The 19474-nt window shown below is 44.0% G+C and overlaps 2 protein-coding genes and 1 long non-coding RNA gene across 6 annotated transcripts in view; 1 reads left to right on the top strand and 2 right to left on the bottom strand.

Moving 5' to 3' along the window:
• SNX29 (sorting nexin 29) overlaps positions 1-6123 on the bottom strand; it is a 519309-nt gene extending 513186 nt beyond the window's left edge. For all 4 annotated transcript variants that reach the window (XM_087416977.1, XM_004438061.3, XM_087416978.1 and 1 more), the window contains exon 1: positions 6061-6123. In XM_087416977.1, coding sequence (XP_087273103.1) covers positions 6061-6067 — 7 coding nt within the window. In that variant the 5' untranslated portion in view covers positions 6068-6123. The remainder of the gene's footprint in view (positions 1-6060) is intronic.
• Positions 6124-6262: 139 nt separating this feature from the next.
• On the top strand, positions 6263-10371 carry LOC147913564 (uncharacterized). The gene is made up of 2 exons (XR_015548516.1): positions 6263-6620; positions 10067-10371. It is a non-coding gene; the product is annotated as an uncharacterized LOC147913564 (long non-coding RNA).
• On the bottom strand, positions 9552-12571 carry TNFRSF17 (TNF receptor superfamily member 17). The gene is made up of 3 exons (XM_087416976.1): positions 12311-12571; positions 11823-11954; positions 9552-10098 (listed from the first exon to the last, which is right to left on the bottom strand). Exons 1-3 carry the CDS (start codon positions 12426-12428, stop codon positions 9821-9823), a joined length of 528 nt encoding a protein of 175 aa, XP_087273102.1. The 5' UTR covers positions 12429-12571; the 3' UTR covers positions 9552-9820.
• Positions 12572-19474: the final 6903 nt, after the last annotated feature.

Below are 19474 nucleotides of genomic sequence, written 5' to 3'. Positions count from 1 at the left end.
CCTGATGACTCTCTAAGTACCTGAATCCAGCTGAGCCTGAAGCCAGCCCTATTCCTAGACTTCTCCATTACAAGACACTTTAAATTCCCATTGTGTTGAAATCAGCTTCTGACACACACAATTGAAAAGAGTCCTGGTTAACACACTTATTACTCTAAGGAAACACTTTTTGGTACATTCATTCAATTCACTTCAACAGACACCAAAGTACAGCCCTTTGCTAAGTGACAGAAGATGCACCAAATTGTCACCCAATAAATATCTGGTGAATGTTGAACCCTGAATTTCTGGCCAAGCTCTGCTGCCACCCGAGCCCTCACTCCTACTGGCAGCATTTGAAACCAGTACAACCACTTTGGCAGAAAGAGCAATCAAGAATGATCCACATTTTCACATTAGTGCTACTTCAGGGAAATCATCCTAAAGACATAATCTAAAGAAAGGAAAACTACCTTGAACAAAAATGTTCACTGCATCATTACTTAAAATAGGAACAAAAGAAAAAAGGAGAAGAAGAAGGAAGGAAGCTACATCTTCACAAGTAGAGTCAACAGTTAAAAAACTATGCTACATGTAAAATGAAGGATTAATGATAGATTAAGTCTATAAAAGTAATCAATACGAAGACCAGGTAGCAATGTGGTAAAGTTTTCTCCAGAAATGTTAAGGGTAAAAGCAAAATGTAAATTTACATCATAATGATAAAATTACTTCAGCCTATATCAGTGTTTCTCAACCTTTTTTTATTACCTTCCCTCTTAGGATCCTTTCTAGATTTTTTTTTTCTTAATCACCCCCTCCATGAAATTTTAATATCACAGACATATTGTATCATGCACATCTGTGCTTCATACATAAGAGTAAAACTTTCATTCCCATGGGGGTGATATCACTCATGTTGAGAATGCATGGCCTATGTATAGACAAGATAGTGGCAGGATGCAAGGTGCTTTCTCCGGGATTATGTCCACATTGCCAGAATTTAGAGAAGTCCATAAAATCTTGGACTTCAGTTCCAAATTTTAAGAGCTCTCTGAAGTTGACTTCCTATTGGTTACCCAGGAAGGGCCATGCACTAAGGAAGCATGAGAGTCAATGTCGATGGGATTAAGCTCATTGCCACTTGCTAGCATAGGAGGTGGTCAAATGTTTGCTGACAGTAGAACACTCACTTCTTACAATCTGCCATAATACATCAACCCAGAGCCTTCATTTGGGTGGGGGCGGGGGGAGTTGATGTCATCACTTTTTCTGCTTTGAATGAAACCCACAAATATTCATTTCTCCATTCACTCATTTCAGCAGATTCTTTATTCCAAACACAAGCCACTGCTGGAGATGGCCCAGCCAACGCCAAGGAGAAAACTATGACCTTCAACATTCCAGAAAAATAAGAAAAAGCTGCCAAAATGTACATAAACGTCAGGCAAGAAACAGCAGTAAATTACCCACTAAGCCCCAAACTCTGATTTATCAGGCCCTTAGAGCTTGTCTGTTCCACAAATTATTAGACTTCTCTGGATCTGCCTTTCCCTACTCTTGAAACGAGGATTTCAGTGTCTTTCTAACTTAAGAAGGATTCTTGACAGAATAACTACTGATGGAAATGAGCATCAAGGACCTTCAAACATAAAGTCTTACAAAACATAATGCTTGAGGGTAATAATGGCTTTCTGGCCCTACAAGTTCTCCTTTCCCAGAAGAGCAGAAGCATTATCTAAAAATCAGAATTCCTCAGCCTGTAGAGGGTGATGATCAAGTATTCCTATCTCCTGGATTCTTTAAAGAAAAACAAATAAATCACAACCACTACCACTACCACCCTAAGACAACCACCCACCTGGGGCAGGGTCCTTTCTCCTGACAACATGTTGACTTCTACATACAAACACGAATCCATAAACACTGTTTTATGTGCATGTTTCTATTTGCATCAAGGTATATATTTTAGGTATAATTCTGCACCCTGCATTTTTTAGAGAAGGTTAATTTTGAGATATAGCCATGGTGATGTGTATAAATTCGTTTCATTCCTTTTAACGTCTTTGAGGTTTTCCATCACGTGACCATTCCACATATATTTATCCACTCCCCTATTAATGGTCATCTTAGTGGTTTCTAGCCTCATGATACCCATTTATCTTGTGTATGCATTACCTAGCCATTCTGCTTCCTGATTATCTGTACTTAATGCATTCGGCCTTGAACCTATTTGACCTCTGACTCCACTCACTTTCAACTCAAAAACACAGTGCACTCTAATTGCCAATTTATAGGATATACAAGAGACTGAGAAACATGTCAAACCACATCAAAAGGATGCAATCAGCAAAATCCTGCAAAAAAAAAAACCCTTACAGGATAAACTGTTTCTGTCAACAAAAATTGCCAGGGGGGAAAAAGAGAGAGATGAAAAGGGAACCTATAGTTTAAAAAAAGACTGTGCTTCAAAGGATACCATCAAGAAAGTGAAAAAACAACCCACAGAATGAGAGCAAAATGTTTGTAAATAATATATCCGATAAGGGACTTGAATCCAGAAATTATATGGAATTCTTCAGCTCAACAATAAAAGGAAAGACAACCCAATTAAAAATGAACAAAGGATCTGATCAGCTATTTCTCCTAAGAAGGTATACAAATGGCCAATAAGCACATGAAAAGATGCTCAACATCATTAGTCATTAGAGAAATGCAAATCAAAACCACAAAGAGGCACCATTTCACACTCACTAGAATGGGGATTATCAAAAAGACTGTGGGGGAGAATGTGGAGAAACCAGAACCTTCATACAGTGCTGGTATGGAACGGAAAATGGTGTGGTCACTTTGGAAAACAGTCTGGTAGTTCCTCAAAAGGACCTAGCAATTCTATTCTTAGATATAACAAGAGATACTGAGGACACATACCCACACAAAAACTTGTATGTGAATGTTCGCAGCAGCATTATTCACAATAGTCAAAAACTAGAAATAAGTCAAATGTCCATCAATTGATGAATGGATAAACAATGTGGAATATCCATTCAACGGAATATTATTCAGCCACAAAAAGGAACGAAGTACAGATACATGCTACAACATGAACTTTGGAAACATTATACTTAGTGAAAAGAGCCAGACACAAAAGGCCACATATTTTATGATTTATTTTATATGAAATGTCCAGAATAGGCAACTCCACAGAGAGAGAAAACAGATTAGTGGTTGCCTGGGGCTGAGGGGAGGAAGAACGAGGAATGGCTACTAACGGGCATGGGGTTTCTTTTTGGAATCATGAAAATGTTCTAAAATTGATTATAGTGAAGTTTGCACAACTCTGTGAATATACTAAAAAGTAAAAAAATAATGATTAAACTAAGAAAAAGAGAGAGACCTAAAAGACAAACCAATTCGCACTGTTTAAATCTTATTTAGATCCTGAGTTTTAACAGTACATTATAAAACAAAATTATAAGGTAATCATGGAAATTTGAACATTGAATATCTGATATTAATGAATTATTGCTAATATAATTTTATATAGCAACATATAAAATTGCTCTATAACTGTATATATTGATTATTGATATATAATCAATTGATATATTGATTATATATTGATAACAATTATATTTTATGAGTTATCCTTTTAAAAAGGAGTCCCTATATTTTAGAGATACATATTAAAATATTTACCAATGAAATGATATAGTGTCTGGGATTTGCTTCAAAATAAACTGGAGAGAGAGGTGGGAAGTAGAATGGGATACAGGTGAAGTGGTCATGAGCTGGTAACTGTTCATTAGACTATTTCCTCCTTTTTTGAGATGTTTGAAGTTTTCTATTTAAAAAAAAAAGGACAGAAGAAAGAGGAAATACTTCCATGCCACATTATTTTATGGTGAACTGATTATCAGTCCTCCAGGTGGGAAAACCCCATTTCAACTGTATTCAAGAAACAATTAGAAATACCTTGGACTTCCCCTTACATCCTCAGCGACCACTTTTTCTGCTTCAATTACAATCTTTCAAAAAAAAGGCTTTCATTTTTAATGCTTTTTCCTTAAAAAGCCATTTGTTGATTTCCTTTTATAATTTGTTTGGCCTTAGACCCAATGATTTTTTAAATTAAATTTTAAAATTTCCTTATCTTTGGAATTGTTTCTGCTTAAAGGATACATTGATCAACTTCCCTTGGCTTGTCAATTTCACTTGCTCCTGTGATGAAGCCAGATGAGAGAATCGTCTAGAACCATGAGACTGAGGCAGAGAGTCCTTGGTCACATTGAAAGGAAGAGATTTTCAGGGAGTGCTTAGCCCCAGCCCTTGTCCCAGAGCTGGGCCAGAAAACAGCACAACCTGAACCCCACCTGGATCCTCATGGAAACAACAACAGCTCTAAGTTCCTGACTACACACCACGTAAGAGGCACAGTACCAACCACTTTACCTGAGTAATGTTATTTAGTCATCGCAATAAGCCTAGGAGACAGGTACATACTATTATTTATCCCCGTTTTGCTGGGACCTCCAGAATGGCCAAGTAACTTGTTCTAAGTCACACAGCTTTATGTGGCAGAGCCAGGATTTGAACTCAGGCTGTCTGGCTCCAGGGCCTGCACTTACCCCAGGCTTTACCTCCTGGGTGAAAACTAGCTCATCACATCTTTGTTATGGTGTCACTAACGTTCAAGGGCCAGAAACTTTAGGCCAAAAATCATTCGCTTTGGCAACAGAAGCTGGACTATCTCCCAGGAAACCCCTCTCCACTGCTCCCTCATTAGAACCATCAATTTCACAAATCTTGCTCTTGAATAGCAATAACAAAAGGCAGATAACTTGTAAAAAGTGATCCACCCAGATATCTTAAAAGTTAAAAATGAAGAGAGAGGCATCCCCTTTGCCTTGCCCGCCCCCCCCCCCCCCACACACACACACGGACCTCCAGAAACACCCAGGTGAAAGGCTAGGGCCAAGGGGACTGGATTCCACAGTGAGGGGAAGACAGGCAGTGTGAGGGTAGGCGGGTCCTCTTCACTAAACCGAGATCCCAGTCAGGGCAGCTGAGAGGCTTCCCTGAGTCACTCCCATCTCCACACACAACACCCAGGGATGACTTAGCACCAAAACACCAGTAGCTCTCCTTAGAGGAAAGGCTGAGAATACGCATCCAAGTCTAGGACTAAAAACTTCAGAAACACTGAGCACAAGCTGTCCACACCCACCTTCCTCCCCCTCCCAACCTCCCCACCAAAACCACCCTCTCCCTAGTGGGAGGGAGAGGGGTTGCTGGGAAGGGCAAAGCGATGGTCCCCAGATAGGCTCAGTAGTGGACAAGAAGGGAAGGGATGCAGGACAGTACAAGGGAGACCTCACATGAGCTAGGAAGAGAAATGGAAGGAGCTGGAGTGTGGAAAAAGACCCAAAATGTAAGAAGCAAGGGCCAGAAAGGGAAACTGAGAGAGCAACCGGGAACAGCTGGTGACTGGAACAGCAAAGCACCGGGGAACAGGAGACGAGGGAATAGGAGGGACGGGGAAGATGAAGAGGCTGGAGAACTCACAGTCCTCTGGGGACCGGGAGCTACGGGGACACGGGGTTCAGGGGTCAGCAAACTAAGTGTCTAGGGAAGACACTGCCTGTATGGAGACTGGAGCGACCGAAGACAAGGGGCCCGGGTAGCGGGAATGACTGGGGAGCAGGGGGTCCCGGACCTGGAACTGGACTCAGGAGTCTAGGGGGTAGGAGAGAGTGAGACACGGGGGGTCTAAGAACCGGGGGTCCGGGAACTGGGCAAAGGGGTCGGAGGACTGGGAGGGACCGGGGGACAGGTGTCTAGGAGCTGGTTGTAAGTGATGGACAGGAGTCAGGGGACTAGGAGCGCGCGGACTCGGGACGCCAGAGAACTGCAGGTGACCAGGAGCCAGGAACTGGGCGTACACGGGGGCGGGAGACCGGGAGCGGCGGGACGGGGGTCTCCGAGCAGCGGGACGCGGGGACTCAGGGGCCGCAACGAGCAGCAGGAGCGGCGGGAGCCGAGGCGGCCGGGTCGCGTGACAGCGGCGAGGCCCCCACTCACCGCTCATGATTCCGCTCCCCGGGCCTGTGCCCGCGCCGTGCCGCCGCCGCCGCCGCCACTGCCGCCGCGCAGCTCCAGACAGACCGGGAGACAGCGCGCCCCGCCCGGCCGCCCCGCCCGGCCGCCCCGCCCCGGAAGTGGAGCCCCTCCGCCGAGGCCCCGCCCCCCGACCCGGAACGTAAACATGGGCGCCGGCGCGGGGCAGACCTGGTCGAGCGGCGACCTCAGCGGGCCTGCTTTGCGGCGGGCGAGTCCCCGTGCGCCTCCTCGCACTCGTGGGCTCCCGCCTCCTTCCGGGAGCCAGACGGTGAACGAGGCGACGAGAAATGAGACATTGTTCCAGAGAGCGCTGGAGTTGAGAAAGGAAATTTTTAAGAAAGTAATGGGCCGAAGCGTGGGGAGAGGGGAGCTAGGCAGTCCCGGAGGGCCTAAGGAGACGACGCTAGAGCTGAGACCTGGATGATGAGAGGGAGACGGCCCAGGAAGACCCGCAGGCAAGCTGTTCCAGAAGGAACAGCGAGCCCAAGGCCCTGCCTGGAGGGGCTGACTGGAGCGAGAGGGTGAGTGAGGAAGGGCTGATGAGGGAGAGGAGATTGGAGAGTGGGTGGAGGGCCTTGCGGGCCGTGGTAAGGAGTTTGGGCTTTTCTGCCTAACTCTAAGTAGGTAAGGGAATGGGAAGCCGTTGCAAGAATTTAAGTAGAGTGAGATGATCTGAATTAGGTTTTAAAACGATTACCGTTACTGGATTGAGAGTGAATTGCTGTGGGGCAGGGTGGAGAAGGGGCAGCTGGTTAGGGGGCCACTGCAGTTGTCCAGCAATAGTGCCCGGGGCTGGGGTGATGGCAGTGGAGATGAACATGAATAGATCGTGGGCGAACACGTGTTCACAACAATCTTATGAAGTCCAAGTTACTGCCCCATTTTACAGATGGGGACCCAGAAAAGTTAAAAGGAGCATTTTTCCAACTTGTTTTACCTGCAACCCAGAGTAAAAAAATACATTTACATCACAACCCAGTACACACATACATAAGTTTAAGGAGATGTTTAACAAAACAACTCTGTAGGTAATGTATTCTCTGCTACTTTTCTTTTGTTGTTGTTTTGAATGCTGACTGAGATGATTGATCCACTAAGTCCTCTTGATCCACAGTCAAAAATACTGAGTTGAGGACCAAGCCCCACTGGGAAATGGAGCCAGAATTCCAGCCCAATGCTGTGAGACCCACAGCCCCGTGGTCTTCCTACTGCATTGCCTCTCAACACGTAATCTTCAGGCCCTGGGAATTTGTCTTTTGGACTCAGCAGAGGTCAAGAGGTCTTTGGAGAAGGATGCTCTGCAGCATTATTTCTAAGAGTGAAAAAGTGGAGGGGCTGGCCCCATGGCATAGTGGTTGAGTTCAGCCATGCTCAGCTTTGGCTGCCCAGGTTCACAGGTTCAGATCCTGGGCACGGACCTACACCACTCGTCAGCCACGCTGTGGTGGTGGCCCACATACAAAATAGAGGAAGATTGGCACAGATGTTAGCTCAGGGCTAATCTTCCTCAAGCCAAAAAAAAAAAAAAAAGAAGTGGAAAGCACTAAAGCTCGATTACAGAAGAAAAGCTAAGCAAATCATGGCCCACCTCCCAAGGCATCTCTTGCAGTAGTTGAAAATACTAATTATAAAGATTATGGAAATGCAGGGAAAGGTGGATGATAATACATTAAGTAAAAAAAGCCCCATGCAAAATGGTCTGTATACCATGATTACAATTGTGTCAAAATACGGCTGTGTGTAGGAACTATGAGAGAAGGTAAAAATGAGACTACTTGTGTGTTTGGTTGGTGGGGTTGTTTTTCCCATTTTCAAAATTATCCTTTACAGTTGTTGTTAATTTGTTATTCTGGTTAAAGAGTCAGTGTGTCTGAGTCCCTGTCCCCCACAAAGCCGAGTTTACGTCAGCCTGCCTCTGTAAGCTTTGGTGAGGCATCACATACCTGCTCCATGGAGTTGTCACAAGGATAATGTGTTACACCTTCTCGTAGCGCCCTGTACCTCTTCTTCATGGCACTTGAAGCAGGATAAGTTATTGAAATTGTAGTTTGTGCTTTAGGTTTTCTACCACCAACCACCCCCTTTAAGTACTGTAATTCTTTCTTCCTGGGATTTTAGCCTGGAGGACTGAGAATCAAAAGGCTAATGTCAACAGCTCTTCTGGGCTTTTGAAAAACCTAAACTCATTGAGATTGTACTAGAGGGTGAGGAGAGAAGGAGGAGGGCCTGTGAGAAGCTAGGAGCAATATTCTCAGGCCATAAAACAGGAAATGAGTGTGTGCCTGCCCTCAGAGAGCCTAGCCCTCAAAGGGAGTAATAACAATCATTACAGCAATGTAACTGACACAAAGCACTTATTAGGAACCAGATACTTTTAGGGAAAAAAGTATATGTATGTAAATGTATATATATATATATATATATACACATTTAATCTTTAAAACAACCTTTATGTAGATACTATTATTATCCCCATTTTACAGATGGGGAAACTGAGGCATAGAGTGGTTAAGTAACTTTCTCAGAGTCACCCAAGGTCTATAACTTCCTAGTAGCAGAGCCAGGATTCAAACCCAGGCAGTCTGGCTCCAACAGCCAATACCTTAACCACTGTACTGTATGGTCTCCTGTGGCTCTTAAGTGCCTGGAATGGAGCTATGCTGGGCCCCGATGGGTAAAAAGATCCCACCAGAGTTCCCCATATCCCAAACCTGACACAAAAGCCACAAAGCCCGGAGACCTTGAGGGTCCATGCTCTGGTGCCAGTGGGCATCTTAGCAATGATCAAAGTCAGCAGATTACCAGAGGGCATTGTCTGTTGTATAGCCTTCTCATAGCGCCCCAGGAAGGGGACCCTCCCCCAATAATGACAAAGACTGTAGCCCAAAGAGATGGGGAACTCAGAAATGGAATTAAATTGATGTGAAGTGAAATAAAAGAATAGATCAGGATGTCTGGGTTTATATTCTGGCTCTGCCATTTACTGGCTCTGTTACCTTGCTATGACTCAGTTTCTGTCATCATCTGTAAAATGGAGATAATAATGGTCCACCTACCTTGTGGTTTGTTGCATGCATTAAATGAGTTAGTGCAGGTAAAGCACTTAGAATAATCCCTGACACGTTAGTAAGGCTATACAAGTGTCAGCTATCATTATTATTACCTGCAGTTGGGTCTAAAAACAATACCTAGTATTGTACACCTTGTACACCTTGATCACAGTTTGCAATTACACATTTATTTGCGTGATTATAATAATGCCTGATGCTTCTGTTAAGCTGGAAGCTCACAAGATCAGAAACCACCCATGCATTGCACACTGAACGAGTGTGGCTGACTCTAGGCTTGTCCTAGCTACAGAAGTACATAGGATAACCTTGCTTTCCTTTAACAATGAAGAGAAAAACCCAGTCTGTCCTGAAATGTATATGTGCGTGTATAGAAGTGGTCTAGCCATAGAGATGTGTGACTATGAGATCTGTACATTGCGGTGTGTTTTTTCAGTGAGTCAGGACTTTAATCATGAAACCAAGGAAGTTCCCACAGTAAGCTCCCAACAATAAGATAGAGAAATATATCTACCATAAAGATTTTCCAGAATTAGAGGATAAAAAGCTGTATCAGCAACTGATAAGTACAGTCATCCTAAAGAGATCTAATGTGTCATCCTTTCCTTCTGACATGAGATTTTAGAGTAGCTCTACACCAGTTGAAAAGGTAATTATCTAGTATAAATTGATTTCTCCATCCCTGTGACACTCACAGCAACTGGCAGGCTATTGCAGTAGTCGTTGGTTTTCGTGGTGACAAGAATGGTTGCGCCTTCCTCCATGGCCGGAAGGGGAAAGAGGTGATCAGAGTCGACCTTTGGTTTGTTCTTGACACAGTCTTCACAGGTACATTCTTCTACCGTGTACTCCAGGCCTCTCGGAGGAAGCACTTCAGCCCCAGTCTTGCTTTTGTCCAGGTCAGCATCTGCCTCATGCTGGAGAGCCGGCCCTGATTATGCAGAAACAAGCGTTAACCTAACCTAGCCAGGGGATGTGATCACAGCGGTCTATGCAGCACACATCAGGACTCGAAGCAAGGCAAAGCAGATCTTTTCCTACAAAACGAAGGAGGATGTGCTGCACCAGAAGTCATGAAGTGACTGACCACAGGCCACATGGGGTTTGAAGACGTGCTGTGTTTAGGGCATACAGTGTTTGTAAGTGCTTGCTTGCTTGTTTGATGTTGGCCCAAATTTAAAAATGAAGAGATTTCACAGACAAATCTAGATGACTGGCCTCTTTTTTTTTTTAAAACAACAAAATGTGGCAACTTGGAGCTGAGGTTGCTTCGTGGAAGCAATTGGCTGGAGTCGCCAGCACCTGTCTCCGTCACCAGGGCATGGGCTCCTCTAGTGCCGGGGCCTGCACCTGGCCCACTACGTTCATTTGTCACCCGCTTGGCCCCTGGAGGCATTGGGGTATTGGCCCTATCTTACACACGTGAAATGACAGATTAGCATATGTTACAGCACACCAAAATCAGCCTGTGGGTGACAGTTTACAATTCAAAGTAAAGAGCTTTCTCTTACAGAGCATTTTGGGGCAGATTAGATTTCTTTTAATGAATCTCTTGTGATCACAGAAGGAAGGAATCTCCATTATATCCCCATTATACACCTGTAGAGGTAAGTTTTACTACTTACTCTTGCACAGTGTAACTCCATCTTTCAAAACGTCATGCTCAAAGTCACTCCCCACCTGTGTCTCAAACCCCAGGCAATAAAAGAAGGATGAGTAAATTATATGGTTCAGCCATCTGTCTCTCCTGACTGCACTAGAAAGCAAATGAGGTGGGTGCTTTACAGATTATGCATGGAAAATACATGCATAAAGAAATGGGGTATGGGCCTGGCCCCGTGGCTTAGTGGTTAAGTGCGCGCGCTCTGCTGCTGGCGGCCCGGGTTCGGATCCCGGGCGTGCACCAACGCACCACTTCTCCGGCCGCCTCCCACATACAGCAACTAGGAGGATGTGCAACTGTGACATACAACTATCTACTGGGGCTTTGGGGGGAAAATAAATAAATAAAATTATGAAAAAGTAAAAAAAAGAAATTGGGTAATGGCTGCAAAGTGTTTGGGAATCAGATCGTGGGCAAAGGTGACGCAGAAATATTTTTATCTTAAGAAACCCTTCAGTAGAACATTTACTTCTCTGGGACTGCTTAATGAAGACAACAATCTTTGAGATGATCAGTGAAACAATCCAGGAGCAACTGGTTATTCATTTCTAACATTTTTTTGGCAGTAAAATATTCATCCAAGCACACAACATTTAATATTTGTATTAAAAATATGGCCATGGATCTTGCCAAGTATACTTTTCCTGACAGTAGCGGACGTGGCTAGCAGTTTCTGATAGCGTAACATTTAATCCATGTACTAACTTTGGTCAAAGAGATGAATGTTTCCCAAGGAAGCCTCAGTGCTTCAGAAGAATAATGACCAAGGGGAGACCGTGGGGGCAGGTGACATTCCAGGACACCTGCAGAGAAGGTGTAAACACTAGAAAGAAGACAGCTCACTTCTTCCAAGAAGTTCGTTTAATCTAACTGTCCCTAACGCCCTCAAAAGGGCTCTAACGGAATGAAATATGCAGCACGAAGAAAGAAGAGGAATTGAAACAACAGCCACCTCTCGGAAACAGAGTTCAAAGATTGACCATCAAACCAACCTGTGTTTTTAAATTCGTCCTTCGATGGTTCAGAGTTCATCTTCCTTAGCAAGAACATCAACACGAAAACTGTCAAAGAGGCTATCAAGCTCAGGCCCAAACAGCTCCAGAGAATCACATTTGTTCCTTTCACTGAATTGGAAGAACATCAGAGAGAGAATACACTGATAACATATCCTCATAAAGTGAAGATTATTTGCCATCCACTTCCCCTAATTCATCAGCATTGACTTTTAAATTCTAAATAACACTTAATTAGAAGAGTTGATAAAATCCATGTTGCTAACAGTACTGAATAAAATTGAGTTCAGTTCGGAATAATTACTTTGTTCCTGCTGGCATTTCAATAATTGCCTTGTTTCCTTTCTCTTTTTGATTTAGAAAATCTCACCATCTTCCCTGTAATGTTTATTCTTTGAATAAATAAATCATCAATATAGAGAGAACACTTCACACCAATGAATAGTTGTTCAAGCAGTATTACTTACTTGCATCACAGTAACGTTGGCATGTTAGAGGAGGAGTGTTAGGACATCGAAGCAGACACGGTTTGCAAGCATTAAGCAATCTGTCAAAATATTCGTTTTGGAAGCACTGCTGAGCCATCTGGAAGTTGATTGCAAAAAGAAACGAGGAAACCACAGAAAGAACAGCATGGAAGGACAAGTAAAATCTCGTCAAGAATTCCCCAGCAAATGTAGTGACAGCAGCTAAAATGTCGAGGAAAAAAAACAACTTCACGTCGATGACTTGGTTCTTATGGGGGCTGTCTCCTTGTACTGTGGCTCAGGATTTGAATACCACCTCCAATTCCAGTTTCTAAGTTTGAGGCTTGGGTGGGGTAAGAGAAGGAGTGTAAATATCAATGGCAAACCATACCTGAAACAGAAACTGCTTATTTATAGAGGAAATTTCTCAGCCAGGTGACAGTTGCAAGATGTAGACAAGCCTGAGGCATCAAGGAGAAGGTTATTAGTCATTTCTGGAATATCTGTCTATAAGCTATGCTGTGTGATAGGCCCCAGGGAGATAGATAAGACAAGGTCTGTGCCCCTTAAGAACTTAAAATCTAATAAGGGAGATAGGAGATAGACATGCACTTGAGTAACCACAAAATATAGTAGAAACTGATAGAATGTGAGAGAGGGAAAGGGATATCAGACTTGTCTACCAGGTTTTGAATCTAGGAAGAATTCCAGAATTCTGACAGCAATAGAGAAATCCAGGGAAAAGCTAACTGACAAGAACGTTGAGGGGAAGATAGGTTTGGAGTATTATTATGATTATTAAAGTAATCCATGTTCCATTGTTGAAAATTTAGAAAATACAGATGAGCAGATAAAAAAACTATCCATAGTCCTAGCATCCAGAATTATCACGGTTAACATTTTAGTGTATCACAGAGTTTGCAAACAGGCCTGCTGATGTGTTCTGTCTGGCCAAGCCCTGATCTAGATCTTTCTGGAAAGGTTTCTGTAGATGCATGGATGGATAGGTACGTAGATTTATATAGTGCATTTTCGTTTTTACATAAATGGAATCACTTGCGTTTGCTTTTAACCATGCTGTGTGAGATACCCATGTAGAGAGATCCAGGGAGATCAAGTTAGAAATGCAGGACTTAGGGCCGGCCCGGGGGTGAAGTGGTTAAGTTCACGCACTCCGCTTCAGCAGCTCAGCGACCTGAGGTTGGCAGGTTGGGATCCCGGGCGCGGACCTATACGCCACTCATCAAGCCATGCTGTGGTGGCATCCCGTATACAAAATAGAGGAAGATGGGCACAGATGTTAGCTCAGGGCCAAGCTTCCTCACCAAAAAAAAAAAGAAAAAAAAATGCAGGACTCAATTAAAATGCAAGGAAATGACAAAGTCCAGATTCAGTGTAGTGATTACCTCTGGGGGGCAGGGAGAGTACAAAAGAGGCACTTTTTTTGTTTTAATGAAGAACTTGAGCCTAGAAGAGAGTTTGAACTTAGATATTGATCAAAACCTCACGTTCCTCTGGGGTCCAGGCAGTGAAGTAAATGAGTGCCACTGCCTGGGTAGGACAGCCAGGAGCTGAAAGGGCTGGCCCAGTAGGTTCCACTCAGGCTCCTGCCAAAGTGACCTTTGGAAGACAGGCAAAGGACACAGGAAAAGCATGATTAGAGAAATGGGAGGACAAAGATTATCTCCCAGAACAGCCAATCAAGGAGTTTCAGGACGGGATGGACAGTGGGGTCAAAGTCTACAGAAAAGTCGGAGGTGATGCACTGAGGAAGGAGGTTGGCCTTTGGGTGTGTCAGTGGATGGAAGCCATGTTGTAGGTTTTTAAGGAGTGGAGAGAAGTGGAGGCAGCCAGTGTGGGCCATGCCTGGGAAATCTAGTGGAAACCGAAAGAACAAAGCTTTGATAACTCTTGGAAAAGAAAACACTGTTGTTTCTGACAGATGTATTTGCTGAGGTGCCTGAAGTCACATGTATAAAGATGTTCACTATAGTATCATTTGTATTCCTAAAAGCCTGTCTGTCAGTGGGGGCTTCACAGTGGAATACTACACAACCATCAAAAAGGGTGGGACAGATGTGTTCTGATAGGAACAATACATCACTAAGTGGAAAATGCAAGGTACTGGACAATGTGTATAATCTGCTCTGCTGTGTTTACAAATAAAATAGGTCTGTATATACAGACATAAACATAGGCCATATCTGGAAAGAATCACAGGAGACTGATAGTATTACTATTTGGTGAGGCAAGAGATAGGGTGAGAAAAAGACTTACTTTTCATTAAAAAATCTTTGGCAGTTTGAATAATTATTTTTTAATAATAATTATTATTTTTAAATAAGAATCATTTTTTTAAAGGGTAGTGTCTTAGTCCATTCAGGCTGCTATACAAAGTACCATAGACTGGGTGTCTTATAAGCAACAGAAATTTATTTCTCACAGTTCTGGAAAAAATGTGAGATCTTGGCTGGGAAGGCCAAGATCAAGGCACGGGCAGATTCGGTGTCTGGTGAGGCCCACTGCCTCGTTCACCGACAGCTGTCTTCTCACCATAACCTCCCGTGGTGGAACCGGCAAGAGATCTCTCTGGAGTCTCTTTTATAAGGACATTAATCCCCTTTATGAGGGCTCTACCCTCATGACCTAATCACCTCCCAAAGGCCCCACCTCCAGATACCATCACATTGGCCCAGAGCACTCACTGTGCCCTAAGAGCAGTGAAGGCCTGCAGAGGTGGTTCTTAATCACCTGGAGGCCTCAGGTGACTTGGGGAAGCCCAGGGCTGGCTCCATACTCAGGGAGCTCATGGCAGACCCTTCTTGGCAGGTCATCAAGCCTCTTGGGTGTGCAGGGTGGGCTCCCAGGGACCAGAGTCGAGAGGCTTCATCTTGCTTCACCCCCTCTCCCCATAAGCATATTCTCTCTCTTGGTCATGTCAAGCTTGAATGCAGAGAGTGCAGGCCTTGGAGCTGCACCACATCGGCGGTCAGCCCAGAGAGGGTTTCGATGAAAGCTCTGGTTCCTCCCCTTCCGCAGGTGTGCTGTTCAGCTTGTTCAGCTCTGTCTGATTCTGTGAGCGAACACTGTGATCCTTCCAATAAAGTCCTCTTTTGGCATAAGTTAGCTGGAGTCAGTTTTGGTTGGTTGCTAGCAATCCAAAAATAAAACTAAAATCCTTTACCACGTTAACCAATTCCTAACTGACTCCTCTACTCATGCCTGAAATGTCGACAACAGACACTGATGGGGGTAAGCCATCCCTTCCCCTTTGCTCCTCAGGATGGGGGTGACTGGTTAATTCTGACAGGGTCAGCTGATTCTCCTCCACGACAGGTGAGGAGATGGGAAAACACAGACTAGGAGGAGACAGAGATAAATGTGCAAACAAGGTTGGGAGATGTTATACTAGTCAGGACTTTCCATAAGAAATGACATAAAAACTTAAAAAGGAATTTACTGGCTTGTTAGTTAAGTCCAATGGTAGAATCAGCTCTAGTGGCTTGAGTTATGTCCAATAGTGTCCTGGTTTCTCTCTGTCACTTGGCTCAGCAATGCTATCTTCTGGGTCTTGGCTCCATTCTCAGGTCCTCCCCTCATGGTCACAAGAAAGCCGCAGCCCCTCCAGACCTCACACACCCTTATTGCTTCTAAACTCTCTCCTGAATAATCTCATCTGCTCTCACGGTTTAAAATGTGTTAACTTCCGGGCTGGCCCCGTGGCTTAGCGGTTAAGTGCACGCGCTCCACTGCTGGCAGCCTGGGTTCGGATCCCGGGCGCGCACCGACACACCGCTTCTCCGGCCATGCTGAGGCCGCGTCCCACATACAGCAACTAGAAGGATGTGCAGCTATGACATACAACTATCTACTGGGGCTTTGGGGGAATGAATGAATAAATGAATAAATAAATAAATAAATAAATAGTGTTAACTTCCAAACCTATATATCCAACTCCAACCTTGCCCCTGAAATCCAGACCTATCTACCAACTGCCTACTTGATATCTCCACCTCAAAGACTAACAGGTGTCTCAAACTTTTCTCTATTAAAGTGCAGTTGGATTCCCCAAAAGGGAGAGGGTGTATGCTGCCTTTATCAAACCTACTTGGCCATAGAATCCCTTTTTTCAAGGACCACCTATGAACATTTAGGAATATATGTTTTGTGGAACACAATTTGAGAAAAACTAGGCCAGATTATCTCCACAATTCCTTCCAGTTCTCAAAGATTGGGATTTTGGGACTTAGCAGAGCAACAATAAAACAGAAGTAGCATTTACAATAAGAATTTTTTAAAGTTTCATGATAGAGTTTGTTGCTATAATAACATCACCAAAAGACTGCTGGGTCTGACCTCACTCTACACAGAAAGAGCAGGGAGGAAAACCAATCCTCGAGGCAGCCTCAAGCTTCAGCGCTCACTCACAGCTCTAAAGAAGCAAAGAGACGCCGCCTCAAGCTTCCATAGCTGTTGGCATGTCCTGCAAGGAAAATTCCATCCAACTCAAAGATTCTTTTCCCAAAATTAGTAAACTACAACCCAGTTTTCACGGCAGAACACTTCGACCTTTACCTCTTAACTCCAAACCAAAAGTACACGATTTCTTCCAAGGACTTTAGTAGATTTTTCACTTGGAAAGGGAACTCTAGGCCTGTATTAGTCAGAGTTCTCCAGAGAAACACAACCAACAGGATGTATATATAGAGAGAAGTATTTCTTATAAGAAATTGACTCACACAATGAGGGAGGCTGAGAAGTCCTAAGATCTGCATTTGACAAGTGGGAGACCCAGGGAAGTCAGTGATGCTGGTGTCATTCCAGTTGGGGTCTGAAGGCCTGAGAACCAGGAGAGCCAATGGTGTAAGTTCCAGTCCAAGAGCTGGCCCAAGAAGAGCCAATGTTTCCTCTTGACTGATGTCCCGGCTCAAGCTGTCAGGCAGGAGGAGTTCCCTCTTGCTCGAGGAGGGTCAGCCTTTTTGTTCTGTTCAGGTCTTCAACTACGGGATGAGGTCCACCCACTTTGGGGAGAGCAATCTTCTTTACTCAGTCTACCTGTTCAAACGTTAATCTTATCCAAGAACACCTTCACAGACACACCCAGAATAATCTTTGACCAAATATCCGGGCACCCCATGGCCCAGTCAAGTTGACACATAAAATTAACCATTACAAGGCCCTTGACTACACATTCAATCCTTGCCTTCTCTTGACTTCCTTGAATAAGCTCTGTGCTACATTGTGCCATGTCCACTTGGTTACTCTGGGAGCAATGTCTCCCAGAGTCCCCACCCCTGTATGGTTCCAGGATAGAGTTGGCCGACAGAGGCATGTGCATGAGACTTGGAAAGCAGATGGGAAGCAGCAGCCACTGTTCTCTGAAGCACATCATCGTACCATGCAGTGATGGATGGTCAGAAAGATGCCTAATGGGCTCCGGCATAGCCTCATTCTCCTTTGCTCCACATCCAGCTCTTCTTCCCAACTGCTGGCCTTGCTGACCAACAGTGGCCCCAGCCCCACCACTGAATGCTTGTCTGCTGATTCACAGAGGTGCGGTCTACACAGAGGCCAACTAGACAGCTGTACAAGCCCCCTTTACAGCCCCACTTCAGCAACTGGATGTTCCTGTCTTCTCAGATCACTGGTCAGTGACTCCTCTGGTCATCACCTCCCTAGCTCCTCCCATAATTGAGGAAGGTATGATTCCTATAATGTGTCCTTTATGCTATAACACTAATGATGGATCAACTTCCCCAACTGACACTGACCGATACCACCTCTTTAACCTTGTTGTTGTGAAGCTACAGTTTAAATATTCGTGCAGAACTGTTTGGATCCTGCCCACAGAGTGGCACAGCATTATGATTAAGGCACAAGTTTTGGAGCCAGAAATGTCTGAAGCCCAGCTCCACCGCAGTGAATCCTGTGTGGCCTGGGGCAAGTGGCTTCACCTCCCAGAGCCTTAGTTTCCTTATCTGCAACAATGTCCTTGATAGTAGCACCACTTCCTGGAATTGTTGCAAGGATTAAGTGAGATAATTTATAGAGCAAGTAAATTTATGTGCAAATAATTTATGAACACAGTTCCTGGCTTAGGGTAAGTGTTCACCAAACTTTAGTGATTTTGTTACTATTAGCAAGGAGCTTAGAGCCAGTCAATCTCTGGGAAGGTCGTTTGCCCAAGACTGGGTAAGGCAGAATAACCAGAGAGAGATCCCACATAAAGAGAGTCGTCCCAAAACCAAAGCCAGGAAAACAACTCTACACATTAAATGCTAGAATTGCAAGGGAAGATGAAGCAAGGAGGCAGTGCAAGGCTGGAGGGCAGGAGGCATTTGAGTTTGAGAAATGAGTTAAGGCAAGGGGTTAGCACTAAGGTAAGGAGTGGCAGGCAAATGCTAGAATTCCCTTTTTATAGAATGACTAAGTGTAGCACGGAGCAGCACAGTGGCCTATAGAAAAACTACAAGTCCAGATCAAAACCCTTACCTTTTCTCAAAGTAGAGAAATCTCTCCCAGAAATTCAAATATCATTGCAGTACTGCATCTACAGCTAGATGCTTTAAATATCATTTACTTTGGTGGGTGTGCATGGTATTTATTATGAGATATTCTTTTTTTTTTTTTTTTTTTAAAGATTTTATTTATTTTATTTTTTCCCCCCAAAGCCCCAGTGGATAGTTGTGTGTCGTAGCTGCACATCCTTCTAGTTGCTGTATGTGGGACTCGGCCTCAGGATGAACGGAGAAGTGGTGCCTCGATGCGCACCCGGGATCCGAACCCGGGCCGCCAGCATCGCAGCGCGCGCGCACTTAACCACCAAGCCACAGGGCCGGCCCTATTATGAGATATTCTTTTGGTAATTATTATTTAGTGCTATCTTTAATACTCCCAGCTTATTTAAATAAATGTTAATAAGCATGCTCTTTCTCTCCATATGCTCTCATATATATTACATAAAAACTCATTTCTCACATGTTTTTGGATAATTTCTCTTTACTTCAGGACAGCTACAAGCAATCAGGTATAGGTAGCAGATTTTAACAAGGAATGAAGCATATCCATATAAGGCTATACATCCATATAATAATGAATATTGTGCAACTGATCCATATTATGTTTTTGAAGAATTTTTATTATTATGAGACAAGATAGGAAAAA

This window comes from Ceratotherium simum, chromosome 26, assembly GCF_057802395.1.
Source record: "Ceratotherium simum simum isolate JZ-2026a chromosome 26, ASM5780239v1, whole genome shotgun sequence".
Classification (NCBI taxonomy): Eukaryota; Metazoa; Chordata; class Mammalia; order Perissodactyla; family Rhinocerotidae; genus Ceratotherium; species Ceratotherium simum.
This window is presented reverse-complemented; position numbering and strand designations above follow the sequence as displayed.

Bases quoted from the DNA above. Each gene is read 5' to 3' on its own strand.
- TNFRSF17 (XM_087416976.1), bottom strand. From the start codon at position 12,428: ATGGCTCAGCAGTGCTTCCAAAACGAATATTTTGACAGATTGCTTAAT. The intron at 11,955-12,310 runs GTAAGTAATACT...CTTCCAATTCAG, and splicing joins CCAACGTTACTGTGATGCAA to TGAAAGGAACAAATGTGATT. The intron at 10,099-11,822 runs GTTGGTTTGATG...CTGCATAATCAG, and splicing joins GGACGAATTTAAAAACACAG to GGCCGGCTCTCCAGCATGAG.